Below are 26,143 nucleotides of genomic sequence, written 5' to 3'. Positions count from 1 at the left end.
TCTCTCTCTGCCCCTTGCTCACTTGTGCCCTCTCTCTCTCAAAATAAAATAAAATAAAATAAAATAAAATAAAATAAAATAAAATAAAATAAAATAAAATAAATAAAATAGTACATACTCAAGTATGCTTACCTTCTTGAATAAAGTATTTTCATTTGTGCTCTCTCTTTCTCTCTCTCTATCTGTCTATACCACTTCTCTCTCTCTATATTTTCTCCCTATATATGCTTTTTATATATACTCTCTCTGTATTCTCTATAAATGTTCTCTCAGTATATACCCACTATATATATTCTCTGTGTGTGTGTGTATATGTGTATATATATATATATATATACATATATATATATACACACTCTATATGTATATGCTCTGTTCTTTCATTATATATATACTTTATATGCTATATATACACTCTATACATATTCTCTCAGCATATACTCTATATATAATATATATACTCTATATTCTATATACGCTATTAGTGTTCTCTATATACACATTATATATTCTCTGTGTGTATATATATATATATATATAGACTCTATGTATATGCTGTTTTTTATTATATATATGCTAAAATATACTCTATATTCTATATATACTTATATATATACTTATATATGTGCTATAAGTGTTCTCTATATACACACTATATATTCTCTGTACATATATACACTCTACATGTATATGCTGTTTTTTTATTATGTGTATATATATACTCTACAAGTGTTCTCTCTGTACACACACTATATATATATCCTCTCTATATGTGCATATCTATCTATATGTATATACACACTCTATATGTATATGATCTCTCTATGTTCTTTAACTATGTGTATATATATATTCTCTCTACATATGTGGTATTGTCTGAGACAGTTAACAGTGCCACAAAAGGTTTTGTTTAGATTGTGAATCCAAGGCCAAGATGCTCTTGGACCCTGCTTATCTGAATTGAGAGTGTAGTGAGGAGGAGGAAAGAGCTGGAATCAGTCTCCTAAATCAGAGCCAGTAATCTCCTCACCCCCACCTTCACCGGTGCCATACTGTCACCCACGTGCAGGGTCCTGAGCATCAGATGTACTGTAAATGTAGAGGAGACCTCCCCTCCCCCACCCCGGAAAAAGCCCAAGGTGCTCTCCAAGTGAATAAATGATGACTCTGTTGGTAGTAGATCAGAAGCGTCCTTTTCATGTCCTCTCCTGTGCTTCTGGTGCGTCGTTTTGCGTGGGTCATGGAAACCGCGTGGGTCATGGAAACCGCAAAGCAGGACACAGAGCCTGCGAGGCTCCTGAGCCTGCTGCATTCTGCGATGCCAGAGCTCATGGGTTTGTGTGTTTGCTCCCCCAGCTCTACGTGGCCACGGAGGCCATCCTCATCGCCCTGGTGGGGGCCACGCCGCCCTACCGCTGGGACCTGGCAGAGCTCCTGCCCAATGAGAGCCACGGCAACCAGTCGGTGGGTGCCGACCGCGCCCTGGGGGCGTGGCTGCTGACCGCCAACGGGAGCGAGGTCCGGAAGCACGTGCAGTTCAGCGGCAGCTTCACGTCCATCGCGTCTGAGGTAACACCCGGCGCGGAAACGCAGGCGGGCGCTTCTGATCGCTAGCTGATCGGTTCCCCAGGTCCACACGGAACCGCTTTCCTGTCGTGTTGATGTAAATGTCAGCCACCCCTTCAAATAGCTGTTTAGATTGGAGGCTTTAAAGGAAAGTATCCTACGGAAACACAAATCTCCTTCTTCTGCCTCCCAGCAGGGAAAGCATGAGCCTTGCTGGCCTGCTTAGCTGAAGTCGATATGAACTCCAGAGGAACCACATTCTGGTTACAGTGTTTTTTTATTATTATTATTTCTTAAATATTTTTAATCTTTATTTTTGAGAGAGAGAGAGACAGAACACAAGAAGGGGAGGGGCAGAGAGAGAGAGGGAGGGAGACACAGAATCCAAAGCAGGCTCCAGGCTCTGAGCTGTCAGTACAGACCCCGACACGGGACTTGAACTCACCAACCATGAGATCATGACCTGAGCTGAAGTCGGACGCTTAACTGACCAAGCCACCCAGGCACCCCTACAGTGTCCTATTTAAAAGTGAATTAAAGCTTCCATTTCTTTTTCTTGAATACAGAAAGATTAACCACGTCAAGAGAGAGGAACCTGGTGAACATCTCCAATATCCATAGTTCATGTGTCCAGTCAGTCCCGTGTGTTGACCACATGGGGCCCCTTGACTATACAATGTAGAATACAGATGGGACTGCCCCGTGCGGGGCAGGAAGCCTTATGTTCAAGGGGGCTTGTGGCCAGAGTGGTTCTGCTGGGTACAGCACCTTCTGAGCCGGCCCCAGGTAAATAGGCTGGGAGTGCATAGTCTGGTGAAAAGAAACCTGGCCTGAGAGGGGCAGGGCGCATGCTCGCTGCAAAGGAGGTGTGCTGACGGTTAAGGAGTTAAAACACTCAGTCCTCTGCCTGTTCCCCACCAGCCGAGCCTGGCCTAGCCTTGGACCCAGTGATCCAGTAAATATAGAGTTAATGCCTGGTGGGCATTGCTGCTCTCCATGCTGCCCTGCAGTCAGCTGCCCCCAAATCCTTTTGGCTGTCCCTCTACAGGGTTACCAGAGTGCTTGCTGGATGCCCTACCCTCCATCTCCCGCCCACCCTCCTTTGTGTGTGAGCACGCATGCACACTTGCGCCTGTGCCTGCACCATGGCATCTGCCGGTCTTACCTGTTGCTGACTGTTTTGATTATCACCCTTTGGGTGGGACGTGCCCAAGACAGAAGAGACATGAAGGCAGTATTGGCTTGACCTTTCCTTAAGAGTTTCCTTTTGAAGCCATAATTACTGGGTTAATGTTCCAAGCTCCTGCCAGGTAGTGTATTTCTCTGACAACAATGCAGTCATGTCACCCCCGATTCAGAACCCCCAGTGACTCTCCCACTGCACACAGCAAACAGTGGAACCCACTTAGGGTGTTACATTCGTAGCCCTTTACCGTCCACAGCTGGGGCCTGGTGTACTTTTCCAGCCCCATCTGCACTGGCCTCTTTCTCTGTTCTTTCCTGCCCAGGCCCCGAGTGCTTAGCCTATCTGTTACCTCGATAGGTAACTCACCTTGGAATGCCCTAACCTGACCCTTGTGCCCCCCTGGTGACATCCTAACCTTACCCTCTACTGCTCACCTCGACTGTCCCCTTCCCTACAAAGTCTTTCCCAACCCACCCCCCAGAAGTAAATACGCTTGCCTCTGCTCCAGTAACATTTTGTTTGCACTAATGTCACACACCGTAGTGTGTGGTTCGACTCTATTTCTTCCGAAGTTCTTTGAGGTCAGAAACCATATTTTGGTCATCTTTGTACCTCTGTGGCCTACTAGTAACCATTACCATCACCGCAGGTGCTAACCGAGGACCACCACTGCTAACATATTGAAATAGCAAGTAGCATTGAGGAATGAAGAGTCTATGCCAGGCATTGTGATGTAACCTTCAGAATAATTGTATGAGGTCAATATTATTTTACCCATTTTACAGGTGAATACATTGAGACATCTTGAGGTCAGGTCAGCTTATAGGGTCAGGGCTAGATTTGAACCCTAGTTTGTCTTAACTCGGAGGCCTGTGCTCTAAATTATTGTACTTTTGGAAACCTATCCAGTCCAAATTGGTATGCACATCTCTTAGTTCTTTCTAATAGGTAATGGTAGCCAAAGAGCTTAAGTTTTTTTTTTAAATTTGGAAATAATTTCGAACTGGCAAATTTCAAGATTTATTCAGCGAATAAATACTCTTTATTAATTAATAAATAACACTATTGCTTTCAGGTGTACAACACAATGCTTCAGTGTTTGTCTGCATTGCAGTGTGAACACCACGGAAGGCCTCGTTAACATCCATCACCATACAGAATTACAGAATTTGTTCTTGTGATGAGAACTTTTAAGATGTATTCTCTTAGCCTCTATACAGTATTATTATCTGTAGTCACCATGCTACACATTACGTCCGCAGGACTTATTTTATAATCTGTAGTTTGTATCTTTTGAACGCCTTTACCTATTTTACCCACCCCTCAACCCCCGACCTCTGGCAGTCACAAATTTATGAGCTTGTTTTTTGGCTTGTTGTTGTTATTGCTGTTGTTGTTTTTAAAATTCCCATGGCATTCTGTTTTTGCCGGGAAGCAAAAGCCCTTTCTTTTCCCTTGTCCATCTGTATGCCTGCCTGTATATCTAGCTATATTTCTATCTACCTGTGTAGTTTCTGTTTTCTTCAGTAACCAGTCCTGGGCATGTGTGGCAACGAGAAACCCAGGGGACTCCCCACCGACTCCTTCCTTGGGTCCCAGAGTCCTAGCTGGTCTTCCCTCCACCTTTCAGAGTTGTTTTATGTTTGCTTTATGCACGATGCCCAGGGGTTTAGTGGTATATACTGGGAGAGACAAGGAAAAGTACGTTTATTCCATTTTTCTGGAGCTGAAAGTCCTCCTGTGTCCTTTTGACGTGCTCATCATTTGACGGGGTGGGGGTTGAAAAAAAAATTTTGGCATAACAAGACATTCCAGGTTCATCTTTTACCCGCTCTCCACCCCAGCTGTGGAATTAGCCATGTCTCCAAAAAGCCTTGTTCTGTTTATTGGCCCCACAGAATTTTGTGGTGAGTGAGAGCCATAAGTCTGCCCTCCAACAAATCCATTACCATATTACGGTGAAAGTGGATCTTGGACCCAATTCTGCGCGTATAGATGCATTTATTCACTTAATTCTTATCAGAGAAGCACAAAATAAAATAGCTTTCAGGTTTGAGGAATCCAAGCTTGGTAGTGTTATTGGTATTCTGAATACCATTTGTGTGCCAGGTTGCTACAGAAAAACTCCAGTTTTCCATAGCGAGAGTGCTGCTACTTCCCCTGCCTGTCCACATCAAGCAAAGCAGAAAGCAGAGCCTTCCAGAATTCATAGTGTCTCAGGACCAAGGAGGAATTTTAGCCAAGGGCATCACCCCTTTATAAAGAATACAGAACACACTGGATCATCCCAGAACTTCAGGGAAGGTAGTGAATGTCTCTAAAATATATTGAGCCAATTCATGTATCTTAAGCGTCTTTAATTTCGCCAGAGATAACCTGTTATCTAGGGTCATACCATTGCTAGTCATCAGGCCGCTGTGTAAATCAAGAAGCAGCAAAAGAAACCGTTGCTGATAGAGACAGTGGTTAAAGTCCTTGCAGGAGCCCCTTCTGCAGAATGGGCCTGCGGACCACCGCTGGGCGGGCGTTACAGCCTCGACCAGACCGCTCATGGTGGCAGGGCAGGAGCTGGACCTAAGTAATGTCTGCGCAGAATATTCCACGTTACGTACTTCATACTTTAAAGTAAATTAGATACCATTAGTGACACTGTGCTTCAGCACAGACACTCAACACGTTTCAGTGGAGTTGAATTAATACTAGTGAAATCTGTGATTAGGAGTCCTTTCAAGGGACACTGTTATTAGCAAGTAGTCCTTGGGCAGCTACTATGCACCTGATGCTAGAGAAGGCCTTGATACAGGCCAGGGAAGAGGGCACCATCAGTCCCTACACTCCAGGCCAGTGGGATCGGGTGCCCTGGTCACCAGCAGACCCCCCGCCCCCCTTGCTGGTGCCCAGTGGCTCACCCTTCACAGTGCTCCACTGGAGGCTGAATACAGAAAGAAGGGAGCTCAGAGAGCTACTGCTCCCGAGATAAAGAGTTGGTAGCCCCCGAGAGATGGGATTAAATAGCTTCCCCAGCAAGTGCTGATGATGTTTAAAGCAGCTCTGAAAAAAAAAAAAAAGATGATGAGCTAAAATGGCTTCACCTTTCCTGCCTGTCATGTCCCCTTCTAACACCACTGGGGCGTATCTGCGAGTCATTGTCTCTTTTGCCATCTGGCTTCATCAGACCAGAACTGTGTGCCTGTCCCCCTCCCTCCCACCTCTTTCTGGCTCTCTTTTCTCTCTTTATTTTCCCTGGTCTCTGTCATTTTGTCTCTCTGCACCTGTTTCTCTCTGTCTCTACCTTGCTCCATCTCTATGTCTCTCATTATCTACTTCCCATTTCTTTCTCTCTGCCCTTTTCTGTCTCTCACTGTCTCTGTCTTGCCGTCCTCTCTTTCTCTGACATTGCTTACTGTCTCGTTCTCTCTGCACGTATCTCCTGCTTTTCCCTTTGTCTTTCACCCTTGCTTCTCCCCCCTTTCTCCCCGCTCCTGTTGCTCACCTGTCCTTTCTCATTCCTGAGATGTATGTACTCGGTCGTGTATGCTGCTATCCATCTTGATGGTTACGTCTATCTGTGGATGCCTTCTGCCTTCCTCCCTGGTGGGAGGCACCCAGTGGGTTCCTGTCCCATCAGGAGGTCAGTTACCGTCCTCGGATGGGTATCTCAAGGCACACATATTCTCTGTACAGACAGTGGTCCTCAGTCTCCAGCGGGGGCTCTAAGGTGTGTCCGGAATGTTGGGTGGGAGTGGGGTTATCCGCCATGCACAGTTGGAGACAGCCATGCACTGCCGCTTGGTGACATCTTCCGGGGACGCTGCATGGGGACGAATTCTCTTCGGGGTGTCCCAGATGCTGAACTGGCTGCCTCTGGCCTAAGTGGGTTCATGCTGCTTCTCAAGGGCGGCCATGGCCTGCCCATCTGTTGATGGAGAGTGCAGGTGGCACCAGCGGGCGCACAATGAGACAGAAGTCCACAGTCCACACAGGGTCTTCAGCTGCAGTGAGACTGTGGCACCCAAAGAGTCTGTGGGTGCAGATGAGTTTTATAAGGTTTGGTAGACAGAGGAAAGAAGAGGCAGATAACTGTGACTACTTTTTAATTCGCTCTTGCGGGAGCGGCTCTCCCTCAGAGACCTTCCCCATGTGCTGCTTAGTCAGTCATGGCCGTAGCCCTGCCCTGTGGGTGAAACAGCTGGCAGGCAGAGAACTGAAGGAATTTGCCCCAAATCACATACTGAATAAGTCGCCGGTCTGGGTTCGAGGAGCCCATAGTCTTTCTACTACTCCGGTGCTTTTCAGACTTGTATTTTCTTGACAGACAGACGCCTTTGGATTTAACGGCTTCTCAGTTGGCATTATCAGGATTGAAAAGAGCTGGATATTTTGCTGCTGTCAGTGACGGGGAGCGAGGTCAAGGGCTTCTGAACCTCCCCAGCCGCCAGCCACCCTCAGCAGCCCCAGACGCACTTAATGCAGAACCGAGGGGGGGCTTGGGTCTGCCTGGGGCGAGGGGCTGAGTGTGTGGGTCGGTGGATTGGTGGGAACGGAGGTTGGCCAGGTGACCATGGGATGATGGCGCATGCACGTTGGGTGGAAAGCCAAGCAAAAGGCATCCTCACCTAGCCCGGCTGCCTGCTTGGATTTGCCTCTGACAGAGTGAATTCTGAGGACCAAGGGCAAACAGTCATAGCATTTGCATTGTGGCTCACAAATTAAAAATACCAGAATGTGTGGGCTCAGAGTAGCTGGTAGCTTACTCAGCATCACACAGTAAATGGAGAGGCCAGGCGATAAATTCCTGTGGCCCTTCCACTGTGGCATATGACTGAGGTAGAAGGGAGGAGGGAGGGGGCGCCCGGGTGGCTCAGTTGGTTAAGTGTCCAACTTCCACTCAGGTCGTGATCTCACGGTTCATGGTTCAAGCCCCACGACAGGCTCTGTGCTGAAAGCTCAGAGCCTAGAGCCTGCCTTAGATTCTGTGTTTTCCTCTCTCCCTGCCTCTCCCCTGCTCACACTCTGTCTCTCTCTGTCTCTGAAAAATAAATAAAATATTAAAAAAAAAGAAGAAGAAGAAAAGAAGAAGGGGTCAGCTCCCCTGCAAATCTGTCTTGAGCTTGCTTTCCCCAAGGGGATCAGACAAGTCTCAGGACATTTGTATCTGTTTCATGAGGAACCTGGCTAGCAGTACCCCCCAAACAAACAAACGAACAAAGAAATCACACAAGTACTGTCAGAGTAGTAATAGTTCAGTTAAGCCTCAGTAATCACCAAGCCCAAATAAACTTAGCGGTTTCCTGATATAAGAAAAAACAGCAACGGAGAAGGAAGTCAAATGCATGGCCATCTCCCTACCCCGGGGGGGCCACCTGCATCTAGACTCAGTGGCCAGCCACCCTCGTGTGCATGGTGCCACCCACCTCTCTCCTCTGGGTGTATTCAGGCAGACCAAGAGGACGCACCCTGCTTTACATTTTCAGTGTGGAGCTCATGTTTTCCCTTTTATTTTGAGGTTCAAATGAAATGTCCAGGGCGTGTGCCCTGCACTCACTGCTCAGGCTGTGGGTGACTCATGTGAATTTCCACACTCTCCTTCCGCCCTGGACATCAGAGCCCCGTGCAGGTGGTGTTCAAGGTCCCGGGGGAGGGGAGGGGGGGTTCGCCTCTGCAGGTATGGGTGGCCTCCAGGTTCCCTGTTACTGCTGCCAAAATGACAAGAGCCAGCAGAGAAGCAGCAGCAGAGGGAAGAACAGAGAGAATGAGGATGAAGGAGCATCGGGGGACTGGTAGTGCAGGCGGGTGGCAGCTGCGGGTGCCCCAGGGGCTGCTGGGCTCTGCGCCCCCAGTGGAGTCCGTCCTTGTTTGGGTGGATGCGGTCCCCAAGCCAGCGCTCCACTAATTCTCGGCATGAAGTCCGTTTTCATGACCTCTGTAGTTTTTCCTACGGTTGCGCCTCCAAATCTCCATACTGGAGGCATTGAAAGTGCACCTGACCTTGTCAGGTAGCTTACCTGTTGGTTGATAAATACCCATATGATGCAGGTCAGTGGTCTGTAGGTACCATATGGTTCTGATAGAAATTATTTGGTATAAAATAACCAAGTTTGGTATTTGGTTAAAAAAAAGTATAAAGCCTCTTGGCCTCTCACGTAACACCCCTGAAACTAAATACCAGGATAGAGCCTGTAAAGCTCTATAGTTTCAGGAGATTGGGTTAAAATTACATTTTTAAAATATAATTTGTCACAATGGCTTACGTACAACACCCAGTGCTCATCCCAACAAGTGCCCTCCTCAGTGCCCATCACCCACTTTCCCCTCCCCCCACTGCCCATCCACCCTCAGTTTTGTTCTCAGTATTTAAGAGTCTGTAATGGTTTGCCTCCCTCTCTCCCTGTTTGTAGCTATTTTTCCCCCTTCCCTTCTACCATGGTCTTCTTTTAAGTTTCTCCAGATCCACATGTGAGTGAAAACATGGTATCTGTACTTCTCTGACAGACTTATTTCGCTTAGCATAATACCTTCCAGATCCATCCACATTGCTGCTAATGGCCAGATTTCATTCTTTCTCATTGCCATGTAGTACGCCATTGTATCTATAAACCACATCTTTTTGATCCATTTATTAGTTGATGGACATTTAGGCTCTTTCCATGTTTTGGCTGTTGTTGACAGTGCTGCTGTGAACTTTGGGGTACATGTGCCCCCATGCATCGGCACTCCTGTATCCCTTGGGTATATCCCTCACAGTGCTATTGCTGGGTCATAGGGGAGTTCTGTTGTTAATTTTTTGAGGAACCTCCACACTGTTTTCCAGAGTGGCTGCACCAGATTACATTCCCACCAACAGTGAAGAGGGTGCCTGTCTCTCCACATCCTTGCCAGCATCTCTAGTCTCCTGATTTGTTCATTTTAGCCACTCTGACTGGTCTGAGCTGGTATCCCAGAGTGGTTTTGATAAAATCCATATTTTAAAACTCCCACCCTGCAACTTATTGCATTCAGGTCAGGGCTAGTAGAAGTTATTCATGGAGGGTTTGGGGAAGGGTGAGTAAAAGGTTATGTCGATGTAATTAACTTGGTATTAATGCAAAAAAGAACCCTTCTAATCTAGGAGCCTTGACTATTTTACAGTGAGCTAATAGCCATTGGGGTGAATTTATGTAGCAAATTGCTGTCTGCTGTATTCAAATTATTCCCTGAGCTCTGACTCATTCAGAAAGTACCAAATATCACGGAGACACACAATTATCATGCTTAATTAATGTTTGCAACCAAAAAAAGTACGGCTAGAATCTTTAATATCATTGTAGATATTGAAGAACTGAAACTGACTGATTATTATCTTGAGATTAATATATTTTTCCCCAAGCCATACCCTGGGGTCAAAAGACTGAGTATTAAAACTATTTGAAAAATTCACTGCAATAATTGCTTTAGGGGCTAATTTTTTTTTAATGTCTTGCTTCCTTATGCCTGCACCACTGATTGTTATAGCCTGCACACCTCACCCATTAAGTGGTAATCCGGAGTGACAGCTACACTGAAATGAAGCAAGTTAGTTAATCACCATGAAACTGTTCCTGAAATACCCTGGCCAAGTACTCCCGCATCACTGGAGACCTCTGATTACCTGATTTTCTACTGAAGTGAGATTTTCCTGGACGAAGCTGTAAATATTTTTATGGACATACAGGACAGTGGAGGGCTCAAGTTTGGTTGGACTTGGTAGCGGAGAATTCAGAATCTTCCACGGAGCAGTAATGAGCTCTGTGCAGAGTTCTCAAGGGGTCCTGCAGGCGTGGAGAGGGTGGGGAGGGAAGCTCCTGACATGCCGAGGGTCCAGGTAGAGCAATGGCACTTGTAATGTGACTTGATTTTCCCTAGAGCAGGACTTCTGGTGACAGAGAGCCTTGTCAATTGGCACGTGCCTATCTTGTCTGTCCATCCTGGCTAGCCCACCTGGCCGGGGAAAAGCTCCCTTTGTCTCCCTTCTCCTCTGTGATCAGGTAGGCTGTGCCACGGGGTCTGACCCCCAAGCCCTCCCCCCGACCCCCCTGACACCGGGGATGTCCAAATTGGGACGGGGCAGACCCAGGCTTGCGAACAAGTTCACCTTTCCAAGAGACACAGCAGCCGAGAGACTTGGATGTCACTCTGAGACTTGCCGTGGACCCTGCCTGACTTGCAAGTTCACTGATGGTCTGTGGCTCGTTCACGGCCACATTCTTACCCCCGCAGACCCTCCGCGCTTCTATCAGTGCGGGTATTTGTGGGCCGCTTTTGGTTTTGCAGGCTTTGGGAAGCGTGTTTCGGTGGTACACATTTTGCCTTTCTAGCCAGAAAGCCACCATCATTTGGGGTTTTTATTTTTTTCCTGCATAGTTTTCTTCTCATTAACGTAGAGGCTAAAGATAAAGCCAAAGTATTCGATGTATCCTATAGAAGAAGGAAACCCCTCTGCTTCCACATCTCCCTCTCCCTTGCTCTTACGCAAGCGCCACTCAGTGGCCCCTGGGTGGCTGGGAAGGCCGGTTCTGCCTTACCTGTCCATAAACACACGGCTCGATCCTTGAAGTCGTGACATTGAGACATTGCATGTGATGATGCCTGCAAACCACAGCCTTCAGTCTTGTTGCAGGAATGATTCAGCACATGTTTGATTCGTGCCGGTCCTGACAGGTAACCACTTAGGGCCGTCCGATGCTTACAACGTTGGACACATGTAATTCACCAAACGTCACACTTGAAGCAAAGATGGGGAGGCAGATGGCGCAGTGGAGACGGTGGTCACTCCATGGCTCAGGCAGGACCGTGGAGGGTGAACAGGAGCTCACGGGGGATGAGGTGGGGCTGCGGGGAGCAGGGGAGGACTGTGCCAGGGGACGTTCAGTTCCTGGAGGTGCCAGCTTCACGCAGAAGTCAAGTGATGACTGTGGGAGCCGTGCCCTCCCCGGGGCCCTGCATGGTAGCGGCTCCACTCATCCACATGTGAGTGAGGCTTTATTCGTATTCACCTGCTGTGGCCCAAGACCAAGAGGACAGGAGGACAGGGACGCACAGCCTCCTTAGGGAGGGAAATGACCCACGGCTGGGAAAAGTGTAAGGCACAGGATTTTTAGTTACGTAACGGGTTGTCCCTCCCATTAGAGTCCTCTGTGGCCATGGCGTGTTTCTCAGCCCCCCTTCCGTGGAACGTCACCATCCATTAAAAGGGGCAGAGCGGGCAGTGCAGGTCACAGAAGAAAACTGGAGCAGAGACGAGACAAATCTGTGACATTGACAGAGCCGCTGAGAAGTTGCTCAGGGCAGAGGCTGGCTACGTGTCTCAATTCTCGGAGATAAGTTGAGAGGGGCTCTTCCTGCTTTTTCATCTTCCCCATATTCGTGACCAGTTTTTAGAAGCACCGTATAACCTGCGTTCTAGCGCTGTGGGGGAGGGGGAGGGAGCGTGGTGCTGTTCAACAGGGGAAAAAAGAAAAGAAGCAAACCAGCAAAAAAGCTTTTTTGTGTCACATGGGTCTATGAGGGTGTCCAACAGTACATGATAAAAGTTCAATTAAAAATGTAGAAATTTGGGGGCTCCTGGGTGGCTTAGTCGGTTATGCATCCAACTCTTGATTTTGGCTCAGGTCATGAAGCTCACAATTCGTGAGTTTGAGCACCACATCAGGCTCTATGCTGACAGTGTGGAGCCTGCTTGGGATTCTGTCTCTCCCTCTCTCTGCCCCTCCCCTGCTTGCACATGCCACCATGTGTGCTCACTCTCTCGCTCACTCAAAGTAAATAAAAATAAACTTAAAAATATATATCTAGAAATTTGGGGGCACCTGGCTAGCTTGGTCAGTGGAGCAGCAGCTTTTGATCTTGGAGTTGTGGGTTCGAGCCCCACGTGGGGTATAGAGATTACTTTAAAAATGTAAAATATTTAAAAATATTAGTAATATTACTTGAATTTAAAACATACTCCATGGAATGAGATAAATCCCTCTGCCTCCTGCCCTGAAAAACACTTTGCAAGTTGATTTTTTTTTTTTTAAGATTTCTTTATTTTTGAGAGAGAGCCCAAGCAGGGTAAGGGGAGGGAAAGAGAAGGGGACAGAAGGTCCAAAGCAGGCTCTGTGCTGACAGCAGCGAGCTCAGTATGGGGCTCAAACTCACAAGCCTTGAGACCATGACCTGAGCCAAAGTCGGATGCTTAACCAGGCACCCCTGGACGTTGATTTTTAAGTATGTTACTTTGTTCTCCTCACTCTCATGTCCCCCCACATGGGCCATATGACCTTGGGACCTTCATATGTGACATGGGACCTTCCTTTTCTCCCTTTGCCCTCTCCTTTCCAGGAGCCTCCGAAGCCACAAAAACCTATGTGTTTCTTGTGTTCCTTCTAATATAATTGATTTTTTTTTCATAGCTTCCTGGATGGAACATATGCTGAGGGTTAAGAAATAGAAACTCTTTCCCTGGTGTATGGTAATTTCTGTTCTTGGGATTTAACACACTTAAATATAGTGTTATATACTAGTTAGCTCCATAATTCTCAGACTTAAGTAATTCGAGCACATCATACTCAAAAAAGGAGGTTTTGAGACCAACGTCAGCATCAGGTGCAGGCCCCATGGCTTACTCTGGTATGATCATGTCTGAGCTGCAGCTGTGTCATCGATCAGATGGGAATAATAATAATAATAATAATAATAAGATAATAATACCTAATTCTAAAAGGTGGTTGTTGGGAGTAGGGGAGAGTATAATGTGTAATTATCTGGTTATAAGGTGCTGCGCTTTTCCATTTGATGTATCTTTGATATGTATTCGTCATTACTTGGACATTAGTTTTGCTTTTAAGATTGTATAAGTATGCAGTCCAGTTTGAAGCAATAATTAATTTTTTTAGATTATCCTATTTCTGCCATGTTAGAAAAATGACTGAATTGACTTGTGGTATTTCCAAAGCTTAAGGTTTGATGACTTCAAGGGAGATGCTAAAAATACATTTTGTTACTACCTTTAAAACGTATCTTCCCTCTAAGCATGTGTGGGTGCTCAGTTGGTTGAATGTCCAACTCTTGATTTCAGCTCAGGTTCGTGAGTTTGAGCCCCACGTTGGGCTCCGTGCTGAGCATGGAGCCTGCTTGGGATTCTCTCTCTCTGTCTCTCTCTCTGTCTCTGTCTCTGTCTCTGTCTCTGTCTCTCTCTCTCTCTCTCTCTCTGTCTCTCTCTCTCTCTCTCTCTCTCTCTCTGTCTCTCTCTCTCTCTCTCTCTCTCTCTCTCTCCCCCTTTCTCACTCCCCACTATATAAAATTAGAAATTTTAAAAAATTCATCTTCAGGCTTCACTTCATCTGTGATTGATCTTTTGGTGTCAAATAATAGCTATTTATGGATGGCTCCACCCAAATCTCTATTTCCTTCTTGAATCCACTCTCTTCTCTGAGGCCCCCACCCGTGCTGGCTGACTGGGATCACTGTAATGACCTTTGATGGGTCTGTCCCAATCTCTGTGTTACAGCTGGAACACCTTATCTTGACACACATAATATCTTATCCCTTTACGGGAGGTAACGTCCTATTCTAAGTCTCTAAGCACTAAGAATCCAGATATTTTTAAAAAACCTCCTGAATCCTTCCCTGCTACAATACTCTTCATTTCTGCTTGCCTGCCTTATTTCCATCCTGAAGAGTTGGACAGCTCTGCACGGCACCTGGCTCTGTCCCACATCAATATTCACCGTATTTATGTTCCTTTCACCTTTTATGTTTGAGGCACCTGCTGCCGGTGTCTGATTTTCCCACAGGTCTACTTTTTTTGGACAAGTGACTGATTTCGCTCATGTTTTTAGTGCTAGCTCCTTCAACTCCTTTTTAAAAATACAGTATAATAAATGCCCAGCTTATGAACGCAATGATGTGGGTAAGCATATGCACAAAAATATAGATGTTGGCTGTAAGTCGGAAGTAGATTTATCTAGGTCATCCTGAAGGACTGAAAATATTTTGTCTTTATATTCTTCCATGTCTGTTAATGTCTGGGAAAAGAAGATTTTCGTTTTTTTCAACTTGGGAGTGATTTTTTCGATTTGCAATGAATTGTATAAAAAAGAACATTCTAGCTTTGGAATTTGGCTTGTCACTTAAAATAATAATAGGAGAGTCATCCCTTCAGTACCCTCTAGCCAGTTAAGATGTCAGCCACTTAATACATTTATGAATTTATGCCTCATGAAAACACACTTTGTGAGACTATAATGGTTGTCACATTTAGGTTTATTATAGTTTAGTTTCAAATGTCCTGGTGATATCTTGGTTTGGATTTTACCTTGGTAAAGTATTGGCCAAAGAGACAAGAAAATGTGCTAGTAATTGAGTGACCTCTTTCCAAAATGTTACACCAGTACATCTTCTCAAATACTCTAAGGATCACTGTGCTAGTGTGTCTTTCTGAGCTTTGACAATACAGAACTCTTTAGATTGCATAGTAGGTATGTGATAAATATATAAAGTATATTTGGAAAGTTTTGAAAGTTGGAAACAAAACCAACCAAAATCTCACGTGTTAGTGGATGGTGCATATAGAAAGCTGGTTGTAAACACATTGTCCTAAGTCCTTGAATTGACTTAGAACTGATTTCTAAATCAACCATGCCCAGTTTACTTAGATCTGTCAGGGAATTTTCCTGGTTTTCAGCTTTGTATGCTTTAATTTGCTTTTTTAAAAATTATTTTAAAATATTTTTTACATTTATTTATTTATTTTGAGAGAGAGAGAGAGAGCGCTAGTGAGCACAAGCAGGGAAGGGCAGAGAGAGAGAGAGAGAGAGAGAGAGAGAGAGAGAGAATCCAAAGCAGGCTCTACACTGTCATTACAGAGCCCAACATGGGGCTTTGATCCCACAAACCATGAGATCATGATCTGAGCCAAAACCAAGAGTTGGATGCTCAACTGACTGAGCCACCCAGGCACCCCTTAGTTTGCTTTTTTGTTAAAAATTTGACAATGCCTTTATATTTTTCTATCCATTCTTGAACATATTACAGGAGAAATAAGGAAGTGCATCACCACAACCAGAATTGACATTGAAGAAGAATTACTAGAAATTACTTTCACACGTGGAACTGAGAATCAGAATTTGGAATTTGCTGGTCAAACATCTTGTGGGCTACTTCTTCCTAAAACTGCTATCCAAGCCAGCAGCTCTCCAATTGTTGGAAGGATGACCATTATGGCCTTTTTTGTGGATTGGAGTTCTACAGATGTGATCAACAGAACAGTTGATTATTGAGAAGGCATGTTAGCCACTTCTTAATTAAGCGCAAAACAGATCAGTATGAGCTTGAACATCTTGGCCATATAAACTAGCAAAAATCGAGGTGCAGGATAATCAAGACTAAAGGTGCAGGCCACATTTTAAAGTCATGAAAACACCAAGGCAAATACCAACAACATGAAAAATATAAAAAGTTGTTTGAACTTCAAGGCATTAAAAATCAATACAATGAGGACTTGTCTATTGGCCATTGTAGGAGAAGGGATATCCCTGTGACAAATATAGTCCTTTCTTTTCTAGGCCAACAGGATATCTAATATTGGATTTATTTTTCGACCTAGAAAAATGTCACTATAGACATTCCTCATGAATTGAAAATTCTACAGCAGAACTATCTGTAATCCAAAATAATTTTTTTTACAAAATAGGATTTCTCCTTCAGTTTCCAGAACTCCTGTAATCTCTTTCATGTGAAACTTTACAGTATATTTTACCCTTTACAGATCCTTAAATCAGAGCTTCTTACCATGATTGAATCTCTCTCTCTTGCTGACTCAGGCAGAACTTACTGTAGAGCATGGTAACCAGAACCTTGAAGAGCTTCAAGAATGTAGGAGCAGGGTACTGCAGGAAGTGAGTTAGAAGAGAAGGGGGTGGAAGGAGAGTGAGTAGGATGTTCAAAGTCAAGATTTTAGAGGTCATACAGCTATTGAGGATGATGAGGTCTAGGACTGGGGTTCTTAGCCTAGGAGAATCACCTGGAGAACTTAAAAAGTATGCCAATGCCTGGGCCCTACCCCAGTGTTCTCAGGGACGTAGGCTTCTTCAGCTTTTGACTGCACCATCCTTAATTTGTGGCCCTCATCATCATGGCCTCGGATAGAGCCCCAGCTTTCATATGGACATTCCGAGCAGTGGGATAGAAAGGAAGAAGGGGCAAAGGGCAAATCAGCTGTCTCTTAGGACAAAGTTCTGGAAGTTGCCACATGGTGCTTCTATTTGCATTCATTGTGCAGAACTTGATTATGTGTCACACCTAATTGTGAGAGAGATTGGGGCATTAGTCTTCAATCTGGGTAACCATATGCCCAGTAAACACACTATTACTGTGCATCGGAGGAAGAGTGGCTGTTGTTCAAAACAAGCTAGCATTTCTGTCAGTCTAGAAGGTAGTGGATTACGCCGTCTGGTAATAGGATCTTCAGGCGAGTTGATGATTTTGAAGTTTTGTTATCTTCTCCCACCCCAGGCTCTCAGGTCCCTGGGTGTAAAAGGAAAAATAGGCTCCAGGTGAGAGGGACCAGTTTACTGAGTGGTTTCCACAGGGGATCACCAAGTTTCAGTCAGGGCAAGAATGGGAAGTACAGGGAAGTTAATGATGTAGGGGATTTTTCTGATGATGACATTTATTTCTCTACCCACAATCCCCCTATATCTGCTTTTCTCCCCTAACGACATATATTCCATTATTGTACAATCACTCTTTCGTAAACCCCTACAGTGCCCTGGTGCTCCTCTCTCTTTGTAATTTTCTGGAGAAGGCTCCACCTCTGTGTAAGCTTAACCCCCATCCTCCTCCTCACGACGTTGGTAACTACAAAGCTCAAGTGTATATTCACCGTGGCCTGGCAGTCCTGCAGTACTCCCTTGAATGGGTCACGTCCCGCTCCTCAGAGGAGTCCATCATAGTCCTCCTGAAACTTGAAATGCCCCCCGACCCCCACTTCTACTCTTCTCCAGCTAGTGATCTCACTTGATACTTCAGTGAAAAAAATGAAGCAGCTGGCCAGGGGTTTTTCCACTGCCTGCTTCTAAGTCCACATTCTGCCTTCCTTGCTTGCTCCCTTTGCCGGGACATCTCCCGGCTTCTGCGAAAGGCTAATGTCTCCACGTTGTGTCCTCAAAGCCATCCCTTCTTGCTTTTCCAGATGGTTTCCTCCTGCACGGGTATCTTCTCTCCTGGCTCACTCTCATCGGTATGCACACAAGCCAATAATCTTGTCACAATACCTGTCCCCACACTGTCCCGTTTCTTGGCTCCTCTTCGCAGCAAAACCCAGAAACTATTTTGTACAGCACTGCCAGCAATTCCTCATCCTCCTCCAATCGGGCTTCCATTCACACTCCATTGAAATTGCTATTTTGAAGTGTCCGTTTGTTTCTAAATATAGCCGCATGTCTCTGTCCTTATCTTACCTGACCTCTAAAGTAGTATTCCACCTGCTTGACCGTCCCTTTCTCCTCAAACCAAATTTCTGCTTGTGGTGTTTATAACACCACGTTCTTCCCTGTTTTCTTGCTATGTCTCTGAGTCCGACTTGTGAGTTTGCTTTAATGGGCATTTTCTACTCAGCCTCTGAACATGGGGGTGTCCTGGACCCCAGTCCTGAGCCTCTTCCCTCTCTGGGTTCAGAACCCCTCCCTGGAGCTTCAGACTCATGTCCAGATTTCTGCTTGGTGTCGCCACTGGGATGTGTTATAAGCAGGTCAATGTCAGCAAGTCCAAACAGAGCTCTTTCTTTCCCACCACACACCTGGTCCCCACTGGCCACCTTCTCCCCCTCAATACAGGTCATCCACTCAGTGGCCAAAGTTAATGACTTAGGTGAAAGCCTTGATTCTCCGTCCCCCACCCTGTGTCATTCATCAGCCAGGCCTGCCCTTTCTGCCTTCGGAATCCATCGCGAATCCTTATCATTCTCCATCCCCATTGCTTCTACCCTCGTCCGAGCCACCATGGTCTCCTGAGCTAGTGCATGAGCCTCCCTGAGCCCTCTTTTCTGTTGTAATGGGTTCTCCAAGCGTGGCCAGAGTGATCTTTAGAAACATAATTCTCTTAATCCAGCACCTTCCCTTTGCACTGGAGTAATGCCTCAGCTCCGTCCCGTGGCCCAGGGCCCTGTGTGATCCGACCCCAGTGCACCTGTCCGGTCTCATCAAAGCACCCTGCTGGGGGCGCCCTGCTCCACCTGCACCTTAGGCGGGGGTGCTTCTTCTCATGTTTCCCGAACAGCTTTTCACAGTCCTCACTTCTCCTGATTCAGGTCCAGACATCACCTCCCCAGAGAAGCCTTCCCTGATTACCTATTTGAAGAGGTGCCCTCCCAGTCTATCCCTGTGTGTTTATTCCACTGGCACTGACCATGCAGGAGGGAAGGGACCACATCCAGCTTACTCACATCTGTGTTCCCAGTGTTTAATGAAGTTGTCAGCCCTCAGTAGAAACGAATCAAATATTTATTGACTACCCGAACGAAAACCTGTCTAGAACACATCTCAGATGTTGGTCACATGGCTTCCATCCCTCTTATTCGAATCATGACTGCCACCAGGAGCAGTAATTTCTGATTACTATTGCTAAAAGCAGGGACACCCTAGTCTATGATTTCTCATCCACGGGGGGCTGGGAACACCAGTTCACTAACCTCGTGAAGAACGGCATCTGAGGAACTGGGGAATCTACAAGTAGAGCCCGGCATTAATGAGGAGGCGTTTCCCTTGTTTCTTTTCCAGCAAGTATTATTGTCATTATTGATGTGAATTTTGTTACTGTTGCTGCACAGAGATGTGCAGAAGCTGTGTGGCCAAGAACTCCACCGTCACAGTCTCACAGGAAATACAAGAAGAGAGAAAAGGCTCAAATGTACTCTGAGCCGTGATGACTGTTTGGAGCATGGGAAGGGAGGTCTGAGACTTGAAGGCACAGCCAAGGTGGGGGCCTCCTTGCGTGTTGGGGCTCTTCCTAAGCCTGTCTCCTTTCGGAAGCCTGTCTTTGAGGAGAGGAGGCTTGGCATTTCCTGGTTCTCTGTCTCTGTGATGCAGATTCACTTACACCTTTATAACCAAAGATCGCCTTAACATGCCACCAGCAATGGTTTCAGATAATAGCAATTTAAACAGGAGGCAATTTCTTTCTCTGTAATGAAGTTCATAAGTTTCCCTAAACTAGACGATAATAGTACTCAAGGTTTTTTTTTTTTTATCGTGGTAAAATATGCCTAACATAAAATGTAACCTTTCAGCCATTTTAAGGGTACAGTGGCATTAAGTATATGCATGTCATTTAAACGTCATCGCTATCCATCTCTAGAACTTTTTTATCCTCCCAAACTGAAAATTTGTTCCCATTAAACAGTAACTCCCCAATTCCCCCACCCCTGGTAACCGTTATCTACTTTCCTTGTCTTTGACTGCTCCAGCTAAAGGATAAACCTTCCCTCTGTGCCTCCTTTACCATCAACTACTTCACTACTGACCCTTCTGGCCACCAAATGTGTGAGGTAGGGTTTGTGGGGGCAGATGAGGCAGGTCCCCACATCACACAGCTCAGCCACACTGGCCGGGTGTCCTACAACTCGACTCCGTTCCAACACCATCCACGTGGGGGTAGCATCGCTTCCCACGTCTTTCAGGGCTCAGTCCCACTGATTCCCGCTGGTGGCACAAGGCTCACACTGCCACCACCTTCAGACGCCGGATGCAAGTCCACAGTATTTCCAGTGCTTCTGATCCATTAGAAATCAGAGGTCAATAGTGTCCTCCTCGGGATAGATGGACTTGCCAGGGCAGCTCCCAGGACTCGGGAAAACATCTTACTTTCTAGACCTTGGGTTTGTTGCAAAGGGTAGGACTCCGGAACAGCCTGATGGGAGAGAGGCACAGGACAAGGTGTGTGGGGAGGGGTGCGGGCTTCCGTGCTTCTCAGGGCACCAGTGTCCCGGCATCTGCACGTGCTCCCTAGCCGAGAAGCTTTTTGAAGGTCTGTCCCTTTGGGTTTTTAGAGAGGTGTCCCGATACAGGCAAAACTGATCAAATAATAGGCCCTTGGCAATTGGTTCAACTTCCTGTCCCTCGGTGCCTCCCCCGAGGCAGGGGTTGGGGGGAGAGGGTTCCCCTGGTGACCAGCCCTCATCTAAGGAGTTTTCCAAAAGTGACCTGAGTTAAATGAACTCAGGTGTGGTTGAAAGAAGCTGTTAAAAGGACACTGCTAGCTCCTTTATTGCTCTGAAATTATTTCAGGAACTGGGAGCAAAACTAAATATGACTAAAGATTTCTGCGGAAAATCACAAGGGTTTTAGGAACTGTGTGGCAGGAACAGGGGATGAAGACCAAGTGTATGTATCTTACTATAAATCACAATATTACAGTCTTAAATAAGTTCTTAGAATATTTATTTCTCTTTTTTTGTCTATTTCACTTAGCATAAGGTTCATCTCTGTTGTAGCTTGTCAAAATCTCCTTCCTTTTTAACATTGCATAATATTCTATTGTGTGTAGGGGTGCCTGGGTGGCTCGGTGGATTAAACATCCGACGTTGGCTCAGGTCATGATCTCACAGTCCGTGGGTTCATGCCCCGCGTCAGGCTCCAAACTGTCAGCACAGCTGGAGCCTGCTTCAGATTCTGTGTCTCCCTCTCTCTCTGCCCCTCTCCCATTCATGCTCTCTCTGTCTCTCAAAAAAAATTCTTTTTTAATTTTCTTTTTAAATATTCTTTTGTATGTGTCTACCACATTTTGGTTATCCGTTCATTAGGCTTTGATGAATAGTGCTGCTGTGAACATTAAGATACAAATATCTGTTTGAATTCCTGCTTTCAGTTCTGTGTATATGTCCAAGAGTGGATTTACTGGATCATATGGTATTTATGTAATTAACTTTTTTTTTTTTAGAAAAGTGCTCAAGGGACTTCAAACCTATTCTTAGAGAAAGGAACTGGTCATTGATTGCCTCATATACATCATATTGTATGTTAGGTGTCAGAGAAATGGAAACGAGTGGGGAATGGCTGCTTCTCTCAAGAAATACAAGGATTTAGGGGCGCCTGGGTGGCTCAGTAGGTTAAGTATTCGACTCCTGATTTCGGCTCAGGTCATGCTCTCACAGTTTGTGAGTTTCAGCACCGAATTGTTCTCCGTGCTGACAGTGTGGAACCTGCTTGAGATTCTCTCCCTCCCTCTCTCTCTCTGCCCCTCCCCCATGTGCATGTTCTCTCTCTCAAAATAAATAAATAAGCTTTAAAAAATAAAAGAGTTAATGGGGCGCCTGGGTGGCTCAGTCGTTTAAGCGTCTGGCTTCGGCTTAGGTCATGATCTCATGGTGCATGAGTTCGAGCCCTGCGTCGGGCTATGGGCTGACAGCTAGCTCAGAGCCTGGAGCCTGCTTCAGATCCTGTGTCTCCCTCTCTCTCTGACCCTCCCCTGCTCACATTGTCTCTCTCTGTCTCTCAAAAATAAATAAAAAATATTTTTAAAAACTTATAAAAATAATAAAGAATACAAGAGTTTAGGAGGGGAGACATAGTCACCAAATGCATATATAAAAGTAGCTATTATATACTGTATTCAGTGCTGTAATAAGATGTGTATAGAGTATGGTTGGAGCACATTATAATAATGAAGTCTAGTGTTTCTGAAGACAAAATCTCCTCGGATATTATCCAAGGTAATGACCTACCAAGTTCTGACTAGTAGTGAGTAATGCAGTAGAGAATTTACAGTTTTCGAGTTTGGGATGTACAACTGTTTGTTTTCTTTTAATAGCTAACTCAGCCCATCCATCTTTTCTGTGCTCTAAATGTCCCTTTTGCGTTTTTCCTCCTCTAGTGGTTTTTAATTGCTGACAGATCCTACAAAGTCAGCGCAGCAAGCTCTTTCTTCTTCAGCGGGGTGTTTGTGGGAGTTCTCTCTTTCGGTCAACTGTCCGATCGCTTCGGAAGGAAAAAAGTGTATCTCACAGGTAAGCCATTAGAGTGTTCATGCACTGAAAAGTGGGACTTATTTCTCTAAGGTTTTCGGGGAGATAATAAGGGGACCATTTCCTTAAGGTTCTCAGGGAATTGCCACGTGGGTACAGAACTGACTTTTATTACATGGGCAAGAGGCCACACTGCAGCCAGAGTTGGTCCTGGCAAAGCATTTTAAACCTGCAGCGTAGCTGAGGAAGGCCATGCATTTGTATGTAAGCTTTTCAGAGCCGTTGGTGCTGTCCGCACCTTTCGTATTCTAATTTATACCATGGTTCTTCAGAGAACGAGATGGAGCCAGGGTACTGGATCCATTTCCTTACATCTTGCGTGTTGATTCATGTCAAATATGCTCTGTAAGACTGCCATTCTCTTGACAAGCCAAGTATGAGCCCGGAGTTTTCCATTTCCAACGTTATTGCGAATAACGGAGAACGGTGCCTGATCAACAGACATCAACTTGTAACAAAGGAAGAAAAACCTCAGTTCTTTATGATTTTCAAGAGAAAATATATTTTTTAAACAAGTGCAGCTCAGAAAATTTAAGTTTATGAAGATGCATCTTTAGGAACCTAACAAGTATCATTTGTTACTTTGGTCAACTGCTGTTTTCTGTCTGGATGATTGACGACCGTTCCTTTTATTCTAGGTTTTGCCCTTGACCTCTTATTTGCGATTGCCAATGGGTTTTCCCCCTCCTACGAGTTCTTTGCAATAACTCGCTTCCTGGTGGGTGTGATGAACGGAGGAATGTCCCTGGTGGCCTTTGTCCTGCTGAACGAATGTGTGGGCGCCGCCTACTGGGCACTCGCAGGTACTACTTCACTCCACGGAGATAAGGGGGATGGCAAGCAGCCCCAGAAAACCCCGTCGGGAATCAGTTTAACCCCAGAGTCCAAAAATACACTTGGACATGAGACTGTCTATCTAACCATTAGATTTGAGTTCCAGACCTTGAATGAGTCATTTTATTCATATTCCTGGGGCCTGCCTCATGGGGATGGGGAGCTTGCCTCCCGTTCTCACAAATGATCTCCAGATCATTCCAAGAGTGTCTGTTTCCTCAGAAGGACATTAACTGTTTTCACCTTAAACTGACAAATATGGCAGACCTAGGAAATCCTAGACACTCCTCTCCCAGTGCCTTCTTACTGTATTTTATTAAATACTTATCTTTTGGGCCAGAGAGGGACACGTCGGAGGGAGCAGATGACATAGGGCTTGTGCTATGAGAAATTTGTTTCTATTCAAAGTGCAGTGAGAAGTCAGTGGGCGCGTGAAATAGTGGAGTGATAGGATCAGATAGGATACAGAAAGACGACTCTGGCAGGGGCGTGGACAATGGACTGTGGAGAAATTGAGGGGTCAGTCGGGAGGTGGCTGTGATGGCCCGTGAAACGTGACGCGGGCTTAGACAGATGCGGGGAGCGGAGCAGAGAAGAGGTCCGTTAGTGCTGGATTTTGGGGAGAAAATGAGTTGCTGAAGGATCAGAGTAGGGAGAGAAAGAGGATTGGGGAACCTTGTGGCTTTGCCTGAAAACTGGGCGGATCGCTGGTATCCTTTACAAAAACCAAGTCGAACCTGCCCAGATTTGGCTTTTACTAGTGCAAACTGAGCAAAAATAGCAGGCTTGGGAATTATTTAAAATGCACAGAAAATAAATCTGAAAAAGAGGATAAATATCTAACATCCTGTAAACAGTTATAAACCACTAGTATGGTTCTCCAGAATTACAGTATGGAAAGGCGGTGACTTGAGATATTTGTTTTTTTCATTTTTTTTTAAACCAAATTACCACACTTATGTCTCGACGCCCTATCTCCATTGTCATCTCCAGGCATACATGTGCAGCATCTTGCTGGACATTAAATATGAGTCTCAGTTGGACCCTCAGATAAAAATATTGCTTTCTTTTGCCTCAGATCTCCATCTCCTAGCACCTCTGTGCATGGTCATCACACTATTTAAGGCCGTTAAACTAGACCCCTTTGAATCATTTCCTCTTGTCCATCCTACCCAACTGATACCAACTCTTACTGATGGTGACAGAGACTCAACTCTGATGAGCACGTGTGTATGAAGGGAAGTTATTTGGAGAATATAACCAAACCCTTGAAGAGCCAGGCCTCAGAGAAGCTCAGAACCAGGAAGTCAGATGCTCCTCGTCTGGCCCCTTACCCAAAGAAGCTTCCGCCACAGTCAGGGATGGGATCCCATAGCTCTCTGGTTTCACCACCAAGTGAAACTCCCGGGTAAGGGGTACCTGACTGGTTTAGTCGGTGGAGATGCAACTCTTGGTCATGAGGTTGTGAGTTCAAGCCCCACGTTGGGTGTAGAGTCTACTTAAAAAATAATCCTGCGTAAGAGCTGGACTGGCCCAGCAGGGGTCACTGCAGTGAGAGGGACCAAGATGGGCAGTCCCACTTGAACCACGGAGAAGAAGAGAGGTCCACTCTCCAGAAGAGGGAAAGGGTCTTCTTGGAATTAGATACGGTGCTAGGTAGACAATATTTTGTAGCAGAGACTCACCACAGGAGGCTCCCAGATGGGTTTGCTTCGGGGGGAGGTTCATAGATGTCGGGCCATACCGGTGTCACAGTATAGCTCACATTTGTATAGCGTGCATTACTTCATCTGAAGCTAACAACTACTCTTCAAGGTACGTATTATTACTTCTGTTTTACCGATGAGGAAACCTAGGCTCAGAGACATTTAGTGATTTGCCCAGGGTCGCACCGCAGCAAGTGGCAGAACTGGGGTCTGAACTCAGCCCCTCTAAAACGGTCCCATCGTGTGGGCTGTCTTCCTTTCGCCTGTGTTGTTGTCAGTGGATACCAAGCCCTCAGAGTTGCTCTCAGCCATGACAGACAGTCTTGTTCTTGGAAGCCAGGTGCTGTCTGATGCACTGTAATGAACCTGTAGTAGCTATCAATTATCTTAAATTTCCAGGGAAAGCATAGTGTCCCCACTCCCTTTCGCCGCCGACCACATGTTCTGAACGCGCTGAAGGTGCCGCTTCGGCTCTTGCCTCTTTCCCCCTTTCCCCCGCAGGGCACTGAGTCTACAAGTCATTATTGCTAGAAAATGAGAGTCTGTGGGCAAGAATGCAAGTCAACATTTCTTTGATATGATTGTTGCAGAGAACTCTTGTAACGTGCTGTTGCTGCGGGTTGCCCACGGAAGCCTGCTGTTCCCCAGAAGGGCGGAGAGAGAGGATTGGGACAGCACGCAGGCTCAGTCTTCATGGCGGGGTTCCAGCCCTGCCGCGCACAGCTCTGTGCCCTAGGCGGCCGCACCCAACCTCTCTGCGCTGTTTCCTCTTTGCTTACAGTCCATAAGGCACCTGCTTTATAGAACAATGTATGCAAAAGGCTTCACGCACAA

The 26,143-nt window shown here is 45.9% G+C and overlaps 1 protein-coding gene across 5 annotated transcripts in view; it reads left to right on the top strand.

Annotated features, from left to right (window-relative positions):
• Nucleotides 1–26,143, top strand: part of SLC22A15 (solute carrier family 22 member 15) — an 83,888-nt gene that overhangs the window by 18,924 nt on the left and 38,821 nt on the right. For 4 of the 5 annotated variants that reach the window (XR_003911989.1, XR_003911990.1, XR_003911991.1 and 1 more), the window contains exons 2-4: nt 1,357–1,569; nt 22,619–22,751; nt 23,408–23,572. Coding sequence is in view for 2 of the 5 variants with exons in the window: in XM_029948450.1 (XP_029804310.1) it covers nt 1,357–1,569; nt 22,619–22,751; nt 23,408–23,572 (511 nt within the window). In the remaining 3 variants the exon portion in view is untranslated. The remainder of the gene's footprint in view (nt 1–1,356; nt 1,570–22,618; nt 22,752–23,407; nt 23,573–26,143) is intronic. The other variant, XM_029948451.1, reaches the window with a different exon arrangement.

Source organism: Suricata suricatta, chromosome 8 (assembly GCF_006229205.1).
Source record: "Suricata suricatta isolate VVHF042 chromosome 8, meerkat_22Aug2017_6uvM2_HiC, whole genome shotgun sequence".
NCBI classification, from domain to species: domain Eukaryota; kingdom Metazoa; phylum Chordata; class Mammalia; order Carnivora; family Herpestidae; genus Suricata; species Suricata suricatta.
The sequence above is the reverse complement of the archived record's forward strand: the minus strand, read 5'-3'. Positions and strand labels throughout refer to the sequence as shown.